The 16572-nt window shown below is 44.6% G+C and overlaps 1 protein-coding gene across 4 annotated transcripts in view; it reads right to left on the reverse strand.

Moving 5' to 3' along the window:
- Positions 1–12629: 12629 nt before the first annotated feature.
- The window catches only part of AMMECR1L (AMMECR1 like), a 510558-nt gene continuing 506615 nt past the window's right edge, over positions 12630–16572 (reverse strand). For all 4 annotated transcript variants that reach the window (XM_069617808.1, XM_069617806.1, XM_069617807.1 and 1 more), the window contains one exon: positions 12630–15319. In XM_069617808.1, the coding sequence (XP_069473909.1) occupies positions 15208–15319 (112 nt within the window). In that variant the 3' untranslated portion in view covers positions 12630–15207. The remainder of the gene's footprint in view (positions 15320–16572) is intronic.

Below are 16572 nucleotides of genomic sequence, written 5' to 3' on the forward strand. Positions count from 1 at the left end.
CGCAGGGCCTTGAGGTGTTCCCGCCGCTTTTGGGGCCGACTTGCTGGCCGCGGCCTCTCGACTCAAGGGAGACTTATGACTGTCTCCTGAGGAGGATTTAGATGGTTCTTTTCTCTCCTTTTTAGATGAGGAGGAAGAAGACGACGCCTTGTGTGAAGAGGAGGAAGCCTTCGAATGTTTCTCCGAATGTTTCTCCGAGGGTCGTTTTTCGGCCGACTCCGAGGTTCGTTTTTCGGCAGCACGTGCCTTCTTCGTTGGGGGTTCTGACTTACTTTTTGAGGCCGTGGAGCCCACCTCCGATGCCGGATACGCACCCGCTCCGTCATTGAGCCAATCGACCAGGCGTCTTTTTCGATCTTTGAGGGTTTTTTGCGAGAAACCCTGACAGATTTCACAAGTATCCGCCGTGTGGTGAGGATGAAGGCAGTAAATGCAGTCCATATGACCATCCCCTTCGTACACCTTCTTAAGGCCGCACGTAGCACACAGACGAAACAACGCCTTTCCAGACATTCTCTTACGAAGAACAAACAGTCGCAGAAGTAGAAAGAACAACCTAACAAAATAGCAGATACGCGAGGTAATCCCACCACTTTGGAAGACGGTTGAAATCTGAGGGAGCCGCGGGGGCAGAGCTATATATACCCCTACGTCCTAGTGGCGCCGGCGTGCGCGGCCCAAAACGACGTAGATAGGACACAAAAGTGTCAGAATTTTTCCTATGGAAAATGTCTATATAACTTACCGAGGATTCCCAGCCTGACGACGGGAAATATTCTAAGCATGTGAATCCATGAAAGATCCAATGCTGGAGAATATAGGTTACAATTATCTCATGAAATAGTACTCATTTTCATCAGCTAAAAGGAAGGCATGGCCCTGCCAGAATTATGGCATGTACATACGCGTTGCACAAAGATTCCTTTACACACACGCATATAGAACATGCTAAAATGTTTGCCACTGTAACTTTTGTTCATGCCCAGGAAAGTTCATAATATTTGGCTTGCAATTTATCTGTGTAAATCTGAACACTCAGAGTTGAACACATGGCAAATCTGCATCAGCCTTTTTATGGTTAAAATGATAGATACAAATGGCACATATTTACAAGGAATATCCATAAAGGCTGTAAAACTCACAATTGAGCTCACAATATCTCAAAATCGTCTGCTTTGAGGTTTGACATGTTTGGCACAAACCTAGACCTTATTCTGAAGTAGTGAATGCCATAACCATTTCTAAATTCAGGCAAGCCAAACTGGAAATATTCACTTTTCAAGGCCAGAAAAGAAATATACATATTTCTGTACATGCATGCACAGCAGGCATGGAGGGCCAAATGAAATCATGCGTATAGCACCCAACACAAACATTTGCAAAACAGACCACCCAACCTTGAATGCATTGACACTAAGTTTGGGTGGCCCAGGAGTGAAACCTGAGCAATTGAACAGTCAGAAATACGTCACATGATGCAGGGAAAACCCTTGACCAGGATTGGACATTGAGCAGAAACTGTTCTACCACCGTCAAATGATGGCAAAAACCGATCTGGGTTTAGTGAAGTTGACAAGAACACTTATGGGCCTCATTACAACTCTGGCGGTAGCTGTGCCGTTAAAAACAGCACGGCTGCTGCTGGAGTTGCATTTTTTCCGGCACCCGCGAGTGGGAAAGAACCGGGTCATGCCGGCGGACCCGGTAATAGCCCATTTGCGGGTGCCGGAATCAAGGGCCTCCTGGATCCCCAATCTGCCCCATAGGGCTGAATGGGGATGGGGACCTCAGATGCACTGGCACATTCAGATTTGTGCCGGTGCATCAGACGTGCTGTGCTCACGAGCAGAGTTGATAGTATGGTGGTCTGGGACCTACGGTACCAGCATGCTTACCGGTACCATAGTTCCGGGACCGCCATGCTCGTAATGAGGCCCTATTCCATCTCTCTTTCGTAGCCTAGTAATTATTGTTGATTTAGGCGTTGATTTAATTCTAAGCTCCTGTATCTAGTAGTTTGGTGAGAGTGTACTTTCTCCATGAGGTTTCGGAACCGTGACTCAAGCTTCCAACAAGCAAACATTCTCTTTACATGACATTTACCAATCCATCGTTAGGAACTCTGGGGTGGAATTCTCGGTCAGTGTGCTTTCTCAAAGTGGCTTTTGTGAACTTCCACTCGGAGTTCCAGCATGCAGCAGTTGGCATTCCCTTTCTCAGTGGTTGGCTTCATGCATTCTCTCATGGTGTTGTAGGGACTGTGATCCCAAGTTCCAGCCTGCAGCTTGATACAAGTCATTCACTTTCTCGCAAGGGTTTCCTTCTTTCGGCCATGGCTTTAAAAGCTTTCAGACCTAGGCTCTTTCTGCACTCTCCAGAGTTCTTCTTCCTTTCTAGAAGAGCAACCTATAAGACCGAACTATTCGAGTACAGATAGAGAGGAATGGCAGATGAGGAGGGACACAAAGCTTGCAGGTGTTTGGTTATTTGCCCACCCATTGACTGCCTGTGACCATGCTAATCCCTATGGTCATTCCAACCCAGGTCCTGCCCATCTTTACCCAAAGCTCCTCCTCATACGAACTCTTTCAACTCACTTTAATAAAGCCTTACCATCAATCTTTGCACTAGAAGTGCTTGCCAGAGTTTTTTCAAAGCCGTCTTTAATGACTTAATTGAAGTTATAAACATGCAACTGGTGTAATAAAAAAAGTCTTCACTAGATCTGCTTTCAGCCATTCGATTTATAAGCACTATGCGTGTCTTTCATAGAACTTGACAAAGTCAAAGGTTTTGGCTTGTGCAAGTATTAAGCATTTGCCATGCACTGCTATTAGATTCCCAGGTATTCGCACCATTTTGGACCTGCTACCATTAATGGCCAGTTAATACCAGATCGGTAGTGCCTGACAAGCGCCTTTCCCATGCTTACACAAAAGCCCAAACTGTTGCCACTGACAATGCTGGTTTCTCTTAGTTCTCTCTCCTGGGTGTGTTTTATTGTTATGTTAGGATATCAGCTGCAGTGCCACAGACTATTGCCCATCGACCCTCCTTCGGTTGGTTGTTTCACAGCTTTGGCAAGGTCCATGCTCTCAGGGTCGGGCATGTGTGTGGAGCTACTCCTCACTGTTGGGCCCGCTGAAATCACCTGAACTTCCGTTTAGTCGACCTCCTAATGGGTCGTCAAGGTGTAAGTCAACACCTCAGTTCCCTAGACTACCGTGCAACACTGACTGTAGGCAGTGTTGCTCTGTTTTTTTTCAGCCATGGTGTCACGGTCGTCGTCGCGTGATTCCCGACATCGAAGAAATACTTTTTAGTTAGTACTCCATGGGATGGTAAACAAAGTGGAGTAACTTTACTGAAAATGTTGTGGAAACAGGACATCTAATTTAATGGGGACCCTGCCAAATGAGGGTGACAAAATGGTGTGCCAGAAATGTTGGGAGGACAAACCATCCCCTAAAATTACACCCATGGGTAAACCTGTTATTTAATGACAGTGCCCAGTTTTGCCAACATGTTGCTTTTAATGTCACCAAGTCTGCCCCCAAAATTGCATCATTACCCCCAGTGATTCTCCACTGCACCGACACCCCGCATTCATACATGCACTAAAACACAGATGCATTTATACACACCCCCTCAACCCACCCCCGTATATGCAAACCCTATATTTTTCTTTTTAAACGTCTCTACCTGGAGCCACATCTATGCAACTGGCTCTATTTGGACTCTTCTTCTGAACACCCCCAACCGAACTGCGACTCTACTGGAAGCCCTCAAAGCCAGCGCCTCAGGGTCCATCAACTGACACACGCCTATGAAACAATGCACCTGCAAACCAAAACCGTCAGCACCCTGGTACATGCAAGAACTCAACTCAGCAAAAAGTCATCAAAAAAGCAAGAGAAAAGCTATTACTGCTCCAGGACCTCTTACCTGGCGCTCCTCAAGAAACTGAGCAACCAGCTGACAGCTAATCAACACAGCCAAGGCCTTCTACTATCAGAACACCACAGCAGAAGCCAACAACAAAAGCATAGCCCTCTTCAAAGCGGTCAAGACTGCATCAACCGCCTACCCAACGGTGCCATACCACACTACATCGAAAAATCCACCGCCATCAATACCTTCATTAACAAAATCAGCATGATTCGCCAGCTCTGCATCTGCAGACCCACCTCACGTATTTCCTCATGAAATCGCCCATCCTAGACAACATTCAAGACACTCTCTACAAACGACCTGGTAGAAACCCTGGTCGCCCTCAAAGCCACATCATATACCCTCCCAGCATCCATCCTCAAGACCCTCTCCGCAGAAGCCTTCGTTCCATACCTGGAGATCATCAACAGCTCCCTAACTCAAAGCAGCTTCCCATCGACCCTAAAGACAGGATAACTCCTCCCTCTAGTAAGGAAACCCACTAGGCAACTATCACCCATCTTCCCTTCCTATGTAGGGCCTTTGAGAAAGCAGTAGCCTCACACCTGCAGCAACAACTCGACACCAACAATCTCCTCCAAACCTACCAATCCAGGTTCAGATGCAGCACGGAGACAGCAACCATACATGTGGTCGATGATGCCCTCAACATCCTTGACGACAGCCACCCTTGCCACCCTTGCCTCCTGGTTCTACTTGACCTCTCGGCTGCTTTAGATATCATAGACCAACAGGCGCTCACGGATACCCTACATCGGTGCATGGGGGGGGGGGGGGAATCAGCAAATCTTTAGCTACGCTGGTTCAAGTCCTACCTCAACAACAGTTTGTTCAAATTGACTACTCTAGATCGACAATGCCACCCATCCCCGGTGGAGTCCCGCAGGTTTCCATTCTGTGCCCAGGGATCTTAATCTATACATGGAGCCGCTGGGAACCCTTCTAGCTTCACACAACATCCACATCCACCAGTATGCCAATGACACAGCTATACCTCAAGATCGACTCCATCAAGGACATCCACAGGCTCAAAAAGCTGCCTCTCGCTCATCAAGTCTTGGCTGTCCAGTGCATACTTGAAGCTCAACCCATCCAAGACTGAATTCCTGCTACTTACCAACACCGGACCCCCCCATACATACAGACCTGGATATCAACCATGAACCCGGAGGGCTTCACACGAAGCTCACCTACTGCGCCAAACGCCTTGGGTTCCACATCGACATACACCTCTCCTTCAAGACACACATAGCTAAGAAAACCCAGACAGCTTGCTATCAGCCAATACTCATGTGGAAAGTCAAACCCTTCCTCCCTCTGCACAGCTTTAGATCCACGGTTCAAGCACTGGTCATATCCCTTCTAAAAAAGGTAGCAGGCTCTCCTCTCCAGAAAGAACCCAGCATGATAACCCATTCTGTGTTTTTTTTTCCACTTTGAGAGTTTGCTGCCATCACTTTTTGCTCACTGTACCCTTCACAGATGGGAAATACCCATTTTCATATTAGTCTTTGTCCCGCCCACATGAGCAGTCCAGCACTGAAATGCTATGGCAATTCCCTTCTGAACAAGAGTGCCAACAGCAACCCCATACACGTACTGCAAACTCTCATAGTGGCACAAAAAAAAACCCACTGAACAGGTTATCATGCAGTGTTCTTTCCGGAGAGGGGTGCATGCTGCCATTTATGAAAAAAAAAACTGGAAAACTTGTCATATCCCACCTGGACAGGGGCAATGCCCTCCTTGAAGGCCTCCCATTGTCCTCCCTTGTGCCCCTGATAAGTGTCTGACGCGTGGTCCCACGCCTCATGAATGGTCTACGTAGATACAACCACATCGGCCCAGCCCTCAGAGACCTTCACTGGCTCCCACTGCACAGCCAAATCACAGTCAAGTCTTGCTGCATCATCTATAAGGCAGACACCCTCAAGTCATCTAGCTACCTTGCAGGGATGATCACCACTCTGACAAACAGCGAACCACCAGAAGCCAGGACACATGCAGACTTAAAATCTGCTGCTGCAAAAAAGAAAGGAACAGAAAACAAGCCTTCCCTGCCTACACACCAAAACTATGGCACCTCTTAAGTCAGCATCTGACTTGCTCCACGCTCGTACAATTCAGAAAAGAACAAGACCCACCTCTTTAAGGGGTCTCTTAGCAAAACACTTAGGCCATCACGTCGCCCCCACGCCACCCGACTCACTAGACACAGTCTGCCCCTCTCCTGCCTGCCACTCTGTACAGCTGTACCCCTCGGTATCCTACCTACCCTTGCTGTATATCTGTTCTGTTGTAACCTCTGAAAAGAGCTCTCTTATGCATCTGTACTTATGTATACCTCTGTAAAGCGCTCCGTTGTGTATCTGTATTGTACACTTCTGTAAAGCGCTCTGTTGCTTCTCGAAACTAGGTCCGCACTCAATAAATGCAATAATAATAATAAAGAACATACACATAATGACTCACCATGCTCACCCCAAGGCTGAACCAACCACACATCACTTACAAGTCACAACACAAAAGATGGACACCAGAGATGACAACCCACACATCTTACAACAACAATTATAAACCAATTCTGACATCTTGTGGGCCCATATTTGCATTACACAGGACACTGTGCGAACAGCATGTACTAACCCACACCTACGCTACTCAAACTAGCCTGATCACCCAAGGTACACATCCAATGCAACCCTCTTGCTCAACCGATGTGGAATACCCCATCACCCTTTACCCTTTCATCACACCACCAGCACCAGAATACCTTCTCTCCATTCCATACCCCGCACAGAACCACATCGCCCACCAAACCCAAAACCCCTTACTCTCATCTGAAAAGGCAACCTCTCACATGACATTCTCCTGTTCACCTCTCTCCTTCCACCACACTGGAAGTCTAGATTTCTTCGGTCTACTCATGGCTCAAAGATGGGGACTTTTGCATGGAATCACACTAATCAACTGTGCCAACCACAAAACTAACTGGAAAACAATATTAATTTGCAGTATAATCCATACCACTCACTGCGGTAATACATTCTCACCTACAAGCACAATCTCCCCTGTGACCAAGAAATAACAGTTGTGGACATGCAATATCAGTTTTCCAACAAAGGATTTTAAGTTGCAATGCCCTGCCCCACCCAATTATCTTCCCGTCACAGTCCTTAGTCTAGGAAATGAGTCCTTACTTGGGAGACAGGACTTTCACAAGCACCTGCAAAAATATTTGGCTCTTCCCATTTATAACTTCTCCCGCCAGCTGGGCATAAAAGCACTTCTGACACAGACATCCTGTTTTGTCTGTTTCCGCTGGAGGCAGGTTCACCTGTGCCTCCTATCCAGCATGTCATAACTAAGTAGTATTGAGCTATTTGTATAAGCATGTGCTCAGTTTCAGTTGTAAATATGATGTTCTTCGCATTTAGGATATACTCTGGCCATTGGGCCAGCAGATTGCATACAATATGCACTCAAATGGTTGGCTCTGAACATTTTGAGGGCTTATCTCTGCATGCCAGAAATTTTCTTTCTAAAAAATGAGTTTTTGCTGGGCAGGACCTGTGAATGACACGTGGCATATAACTAACCGTTCTTTGTGAGCTTTCTGGTAAACATTACCTTACCACCAACCCCGCACACCCTAGAATTGCAATTCAATGGTCAAGGTGGGCTCTATGGGAAATAGCTTACTCAGAAACAGGCACTGCTGGCACACCAGTTTTCTTGAACCTTGTGGGATCATGGGGGTCCCTCATTTTGCTTGAAGGCAGATAATGCAGGACAAAACCTGTTCTCTTAGAGCATATATGTGACAAAAATGTAAGTAATCATCTTTCTGTAGCTTTATCTGCTTAGATGCACATGCTTTAAATAGCCAACATCTAGTGGTTGGTGTGGAGGATTACATTACATCGTGTTTTCAAATTTGAAAAGGGTGTCGGCAGGGGCATTCCTATACCACAAACCCTACTCTTCCGTGTACAGTACCCATGCTCCTTCACATTTCAACACACTCTTATTATGACTAGAGGTATGAAGTAGCTTGCAGTGAACTGTATTACCTAATGTGTATATTTTTTGTATATGTCTATATTTTTTCCATTACTTGCTGTATCTTTACATTTAGCTCCCATAAAGGGGAGGATGGGTGGGCACATGTGAATCTAAGCAGCTGCAAGCTACAGAAAGACTATTAGTGGTAAATAAGGTTTGTCTTCTGAGGCCTGTGCATCTGCTTAGAATCACATGCTTTGCATAGACCAGCAAGCAGTACCTGAAGAAGTTGGCGGGTGAGCGGAAGGAAGAGTAACAATCAAATGCTTTAAAACTGTCTGCCCAACCCAAGAGTCATTTCTTCCTTCATGTTCAACACAATAGTGCCCTGTAAATGTGTAAACCGAGGTCCATGTTGCTGCTTTGCAAATAGCTTTAAGTGGAACATTAACAATGAAGGCAAGTGTAGCACCTGTACTACGTGTGAACTGAGTAAATGGAAATGTTTTACTTGAAAGACTAACATTGTTGTATGCATCCATTTATGCACCAGGCTTAGTAGCCTTGGAGACAGGATCACCCTCTGTTCCGGCTGCCAAGGACACAAATAACTGATCCGTTTTCATAAGTTCTTTTCTCTTGTTAAGGTAGTACATGACTACCCTAAAAGTGTTTAATGTATGGCATGCCCATTCTCCGCTATTCTGAGGGTTTTGGAAAAAAAGCTGATGGTTCAATTGACTGATTCACATGAAATATAGATATGTATTTTGGAGAGAAATGTGAGTGAGTTTGCAAGACAAACTTATTCTTGTATATTGTAACAAAGGGATCCAACACAGATTAATGGCTGAAGCTCACCAATTCTGCGAATTGAAGTAAGTGCCACAAGGAAAGCTACTTTGAATCCAAGGTCTTTTAATGAAGCTTTACGCATTAGCTCAAAAGGTGGACACATGGGTTTGATTAGCACAACACTGAGATCCCAACTTGGTGGCGGATTAGCTACAGGTGGATGTATTTGTTTAACTCCTTCCATGAAGGCACTGATGACAGGGATACTCTACCAGATTTTACTTTGTGATGATGTGTACGCTGATAGGGCAGCTAAATGCACCTTCAAAGAGTTAAATACCATATCTGAGTGTAGTAAACAAAAAGAGGTATGATACGATGAGCAATCAATAGGGTTGTTTGACTTGACACCATTCTACAAACATCTTCCAATTATTATAAATTGAAGTGTAGTATTAGGTTTGCATGCCTCCTTAAAAATGTCCATACATCTTGTTGGCAAGTTGAGATGTCTGAATTCTATGACATCAGAAGGCAAGCTGCCAAGTTGGTTGGAAGGCAGTGTGGCTGCAAGACCGTTTTCTAACATTGGGTCAGTAGGTCGTGAGGAGTAATTTTTATTGGTGGACACAGAGACATGTTTAAAAGATGGGAGTGTCATTTGACATGACCACATTGGTGCAAGGAGTATCATTGTCATGTGCTCTTGGTGCATCTTTTGAACAATTATCTGTAACCTGGCTAGTGGTGGTGGGGGTTTGGGAGAAAAGTGTGAGCGAATATCCCTGACCAACTGATCCATAGTGCATTCCCCAGGGATCCTTTATGTGGGTACCTGGCAGAGGAACTTGGGCAATTTGAGTTGTTTACGATTGTGAAAAGGTCCATCATTGGACGACCCAATCATGCAAAAAAGTGTTCGAGTAAGTTTGTTTTCAACTCCCATTTCTTGTTCCTGTAACTGCACTCTGCTTCGACTGTCGCTAGACAGTTGTGTTCCCCTGGAACATGTTGAGCTTGGAGGTCTAATTTTCTTTAAAGACACCACCGCCAGATGCTCTGAGCAAGGCTGGACAACTTTGGGAAATGTGTGCCCTGTTTTTATATGTAAAACATGGCTGCTGTACGGTCTGTTGCAACAAGGATGTATTCCCCTCCACCCAATCAAATGATTTTAGAAAGCCTACAAGGCCATTTTGACTGCTATAAGCTCTAGTATGTTTACGTGTTGCTTCCTTTGTGAAATTGAAAATCTGCCCAGAGCTGAGGTGTAAGCAATGGGGCCCTCCCACTTGTCATAGGTGCAGCTACTGGAATTGTTACATGAACTGGCGGGTTGACAAAACGTTTCCCTTCTTGCAAGTTCTCTTCTGTCCACCATTTTAGTGCCAAGACCATGTGTACGAGACTGTCACTAGATCGTTCTGCTTGTGACTATTAGTTCGCTAGCAATTGTACTGGACACATGTTGACCTTGGCATGATGCATGTGTTGAAGATGCCATTATGCCAAGCAGGTCCATTACCTTTCGGACTTACCTGACATTACAAGGGATTCTTTGGATGGGTATACTAGTGCCAGTTGTGTATATATTATTGCACCTAGAAATGGTTTGCTTTGGCCTGGGACTAGACTATGTTTTCCTTGTTGATTGAGACCCTTAGACTGTGCCTATGTATGTAGTGAACATTTTTACAGGTTTCCCCCCGTTACTAACCAGTCATTCAGAGAAGGGTAAACAAATGCCTTCTATGTGAAGGTGCACAACCACCACAGCTAGTACATTTATAAATACCAGAGGTGCAGAGACAATTGCAAAAGGGAGTGCTTTGCATTGGTAATGAAAGAACGATGCCACTACGCTTTCTGCGCCAGTTTACTTGTATACATTTATTCACTAGTTCTTCAGTAGTTTGCCAGTTTACTTAAGTAAGTTTAATCACTGGTTCATTAACAATTAGTCAATGTTTTTAAATCAAGACCCTGTTCCCCTTTGTCTAGCAATGTATTTTTGTTACCCGTGGTTACCTTTAAATTAAAATAGGTTCCATAGGATGGTGTCTTCCAGGTGTCCGGTTTGGTTGGGCAAAGTTTGAGTTGGGGAAACCTGTATATGTATTACATACATTCTATTGTCTGCACTTTGTTGTCCCTAGGTTTACCCTATCACACTGGTCGGGCCATTTTAGAGCTAAGACTCTTTTAGATGCTGTTCAGTTACAGGGGAGGCTGCCAGAGGCTGGTGGCTTCCTGGGCGTTCCAGGCAGTGGTGTGTTATTGCATTTCTTAATTGTTTCCCATACTACCCACAACAACATTTTTAAGAGGTATTAGGTAGTATAGCGTGACTGCCAAAGCAAGAACTGCACATGTGTGTCTTGATTATCTCTGGAAGGATTCCAGCTTGGTCCATAGTCAGAATAAGTACTTTGATGAGGAAGACAGACAAGATGGTAATAGCCAGATTAGTTATTGGTAATCTTCATTAGTGCAAATCCAAGCCCTCCTCGTCACAGTCCTTAAAATCCCCTGCTCCTGAAACCCATTGTGATTTTAAACTGCTTGGAAATCAAACAGGAAATCTTGGTAAGTCTGAGGTGCTTTTATGGGAAGAGTAAAAAAATGACAAGAGCAAAATAATTTTTTAGGGGGCTTGTGAAAAGCCTGTCTGCTGGGCGAGAACTCACATCAGTAAAGACTGTGATGAGGTAGACAGAGTAATGAAGATTACCATTTCTGCCTACCCTCCCATTCCTTAAATAATGTGATGCAGGTCATTCAGCCACCATCTAGATTATGGATTTTATTCCCCTCCCATTCCTAGAACTAGTAGCCATTACATGAGTGTCACCTAGGACCCCTATGCACCATTGCCTTCCCATGCACTTGCGATCTGAATGACACCTGGCCCAGTAGGAACGTTGTCTGTCTTGCCTCCGTGCCCCTCCCTTGTCTCGTTGCGCCTTGAAACACTTGTGTATAGGCGCGTTACAAATGCCATATCATATTACTGGTTGAAGTTCAAGGTTGACAAGTAAAGCCCCAGTTTGATGATCCTCCAATGTGTGGGTTTCTCCCTCATGTACCATGCAAGTGAGGTATGTTTCATGAACATTGCAGAAACCACAGAGAAAAAAAGAAATGTTAACGCATCATGAGTCAATGAACCTAAACAGACACAGCAAAGGATAACTGTGTTAGGAGGCTATATTTAGCCTGTCTTCCAAATGAGTCCAAAAGAAAAGTCAAATGGTTCAAAAATTCTTCCTCAGAGCAAAAGCATTTAGAATATGTACATGTTTTTAAAGTTGTTCTTGGAGTGAGTTTTTTTTTTTGTAGAGGATGGGTGCAAGAACCAGTCTATGGAGGTGCTTAATACACTTTTGAATTATCTGTAATCTTCAAAGTTACCCTCTGTGGAACTTTAACTTAAAAGCCAGAGTACCTTCTACGAAGTTTAGAATGCACCCCTCAAATACAGAAATTGCACAACTCCAGTCCATGTGACTGGTGGTTAAAAAAATGAAAATGGGTAAGTTAGTGATCATTCCCTAGGTAAAACAAGACATGCCAAGTAAAAGCATGTGTATTCTTGTTCGGTACATATTTCAGTATGGCAAAGATAGGTCATAATACCTGCAGCTTTGCAATGACCCAAGTGGCAATTGCTCTTGGGCAGCTTTGCACATTTTCTTCTAACAATCGAATTGACCCAGTGCATAATCAGGATTTACTGCAATATAATTGTTAGACAGTGATGGCCATCAGAAGAAACAAGACTTTATAGAAAGCAGCAAAGCACAGAGGGAAGAGTGAGAAACTAAAATGGAGAAAGAGTGAGGGATGAGGAGATTAGGCCTGTAAAAAAGAGACAACCATTTGTGACCTTATCATTTATTTTCTATAATACTTCATCAGAGATATTCCAGCAATGTGTGTAAGATCTTCACACAAAGACAACCAGCTCTACCACAACCATGTTGTGAGCTCATTCGAAGTGAGAAGCTGATGACTGGAGCTTCAGACTTGTGGAAACTAAACAAGAACCAGGTACACCATATTTAGCTCCAACTTTATAGCCTAGTCTATGAACCACATAGTAACCATCTCAAGTCCATTTGACTGCACGTGTAGGCCAGGTGGTCATTTCCACAATTTGACCATGCCATTCAACTTCAGAAAGGAAGAGACATATTTATCTGAGTAACTGGCAAGAATGCAGTCCAGCACACTGTGGCAGCATGGTAATACAAGACTAGTAAGGTGTACGCATTTTAAAAGAAAATAAATAGATACTTGAAGTGCAGTGGAGTGTGGTGGTGAGGGGCTTTAAACTAAGTCAGAACAATTGGCGAAATGCTACATAAAAAGGTACAATCTGACAAAGAAAAAATACCTGTCTGCTCACTTTCTCTGTCGCACAGCAGACGGGAATGAAGAATTGTGACGATGAGAAGGTTCTTTTGCAAAATTACCTTTTCCCTCTTGCTATGGGGGGGTGGGGGAGGGGAGAGCAGTGAGATCACATATAGACCTCTCCATACAGGAAACTGTGTAGCCACTCCCAATGTTTACACAAGAATCTCCAAGTGTAATTGCCTAAGGTTTTACAAACAGCAGCACTATTCTCTGGGCAGGTATGGCCTTTCAAATAGTTAAACAGCACTGTCGGCACACAGTGCTAGACTTTACTCCATCTTGGAAGACTTCGCATTACTACACTTGGTGCACTCAACAGCTTTCGTCACTTCAGATACATTCTCATCCTTCATTTGAAGCATAATTACTCCTTGTATATCAAGATGACAACTATTCCACACTTGGAAATACACAAGTCAAGGGAAGAACTCATTAAAATAAGGAGGATTGATATATTCAAACCGCAATCACTTCAAGTAGATTTGCTGTTGCTCCTGGTGTATTGTGGTAGTGAATGAGTCAATCCAAAAAAAATAGTCATTAAACTAGAGCAACCAATTAGAAAATGTAAATGAGTACAGAAACGTGAGACTCAATCCATTGATTTGAGATGGTCCAGCAGTTCAGAGGCATCTGGAATCAACACATAGATAGATCAGGCACTACCAACAATTTCCTACTGCTCAGAATCTGTCTGTCCAATAGTCACAAATTAGCCTTTTGGATGAAGTATTTAAAAGGTGCTCCAGCAAGAAGCATGTATGCATAACCATTGGTCAAGCTCAATCTACAGCACTGCTTCAGGTCTAAATACACACTTTGTTATGTGCACTTGGTCAGTTCCAACCCAAAAGACTAGTCCATGTACAGGTCCCCTTATGGTTCACAGACCTGATCACCTGCCGTTAAGCCAGCCTGCAGCTCACACCCCACACCTACTGGTAGAAGCACCTCTGCAGTTCATAGACCTGGACCCCTCCTGTTAAGCAAATCTTGCATTTGAAAGTCCCGGGCAACTCCCAAGAACCTCTCTCCACCTCCCCACGTGCAAAAGCCTGGTGACAATTGGTAAGCGCATGTGTGTTAGAATCGGTACACTCAAATAAGCCTTCTCTTCAAAGCACAGGTATGGCCTCCTCTTAGCAAGCCTCCTCTGCAGCAACTGTTCCTGGGGTATACTTGATGACTGCTACAGTTCATAGGCTTAGCACATTATTGAAGTAACCCCACAGTGATTTATCGACCAGCATTAGTCACATTTGCGTGTTTAGGCCCTGTGTCACTCTTGATTGGTTGCCTGTGTGGTTCATAGGCCTAGCACCCTCTTGATGAGCATCCACTGTAAATCAGATGAGGCCCATCCCAAAGAAAATCCCATAGCTCACGTGGCCCACTCAATCTCGATTACACAAATAGTGTTCTAAAGAGAAATATGTGAAGATGGTCGCTGATGGTCTCCTTTGGTTGGTCAGACATTGTGATGAGAAGGGAACTCTTACAGCGCTCTGTCTTGAAATACCACCAAGTAAGAAATCATGATTAGCTCTTGGGGCATAAATGAAAGGCAATAAATGAAAATTAAAAATTAAAATAACCTAAAAAGGGTTCCTAGAAGGGCTCCGTTGCCCAGACTGCCAAAGGAAAGGCTCCTTCATGGTCCCGATTGGGCAGGAGTGCAGTTTTCAAGCCTAAATCCCATCACTGTGAAAAGAATGCAGGGTAAGACCAATTAAGGGTAGCACCACCAGCCCAAGCGGTGGGTGCCAAAGGGTCCTTGGCTGATCTCTCAGTATTACCAGTCACAGTGTCCAAGTCCAAAGATATCCAGTTGAGGAAGGAGGCAGCGGTAAGACTGGGCCCTGCAGGGTTCTCCTTGCACTCCTAGAGCTGCTCCGAGGCAGGGTTGGCAACGGAAGCTAGCATCATAAAATGGTACAGTAATAGAAGTAACTGGACCAGGAAGAGGAGGCATCCGCCCCCATGATGTCACAGGCATTGCCAGGCAACGGGGCAGAGGACTGACCGTGCAGCCTTGTGTCAGGAGTAATGAGTATACAACGGCGGAGCATGGAGGGAGCCGTTTGGGAAACAGTGCTGACGGGAAGCAATGTATTCGGCATAACCAATCGTTACTTTCTCGCTTCGATACCTGCAAATGTGAACATTAAACAAAATTAGAAATTAGAAGTGATATAGTAAATACATTGCCCAATAGGAGGAGTGTACATCCATTTGTGGATCACCGACGGCATGCAAAATTGTTTCTACAGTTCCATTTGCAAATCCACCTGTGGGCTGCTGACCCCACACACCAACTATATTAACTAATTCTAACCATTACAGATTTTGCATGCAACTGAGTATCACATTTAATAAACCAAAGTCAAATAATTAAACTATCAGAAGACTGGTGTTACCAAGGCAGCAGAGGGTGAACTCGGAATCTATAAAATCTCACAAGGAGGCAAAGGATGCCGTTGCTTGAACATTACCCCCATGATAATTCTCGCAATGGAGAAATATCATGTTTTTGGTTTTCCTGAGAACTTCCAACACTTCTGCCTTACTTGAGAAATCTTGGAATGCACTGATTAGCACAGACAACCCCTGAAATGCTAAATCCAGTCTTTCCACATCACAGCAAGTTATTTATAGTAGCAATTTAGGCAACAGTAACAAATGTGTTAGCTACCCTGGTAAATGGAGCATTACAAGTAACAAGATTACTAATTCTTAAAGGAGAGACAGCTAGAGAGAGGGGTTCGCCAAGCCAGTGGGGGCATCTGGAATGCACTCATCTCAGGGGGAGTCAAGGCATGTTGAAGCCATGGCCAAGAAAACACAGGCGGCAAAGCCATTCTACTTGCTTCCTTAGGCTCCCAAAATACATTCAGGAGGGGATGCGTGTTAGAAATGAGAATTTGCCAAGTTTGAAAAAAGCTCAATGAACAGCGAGAAAAAACAGCTGCAATATTGATATTTTTTGCAGGGTGGGGTGTTCCCCATGTATATCATCCATACCAAAAGGATTTCTTTTTACCAAACCCCTAGGCTTGTGGTTTTGTGTAAAGTGCTTAAGGACACAAAGCTGGTCTATGGCTCAGCATTGGTCAGACCAAAGTATGTTGAAGCCATGCTCAGGTAAAACAGACGGAAAAGCCCTTCTACTTCCTTCCTTCCTTCCTTCCTTCCCTAGGCCTCAACATACATTAGGGGGTTGCATATCAGAAAACCGAATTTGTAAGTGAGTTCTGATTGAGGGGCAGGAGTTGGGCAAAGCTGAACTTCAGAATGAAGTCTGCACAGTGAGGCCCGATGTTACCATGGAGAACAAAGGCATGCTACACAGGCGCGGGCAGCAGTGTAGGTGGCACCCACCAAACTGAGGTCAAATGCGACAGC

This window comes from Ambystoma mexicanum, chromosome 10 (genome assembly GCF_040938575.1).
Source record: "Ambystoma mexicanum isolate Mex_15411 chromosome 10, UKY_AmexF1_1, whole genome shotgun sequence".
In the NCBI taxonomy this organism is placed as follows: domain Eukaryota; kingdom Metazoa; phylum Chordata; class Amphibia; order Caudata; family Ambystomatidae; genus Ambystoma; species Ambystoma mexicanum.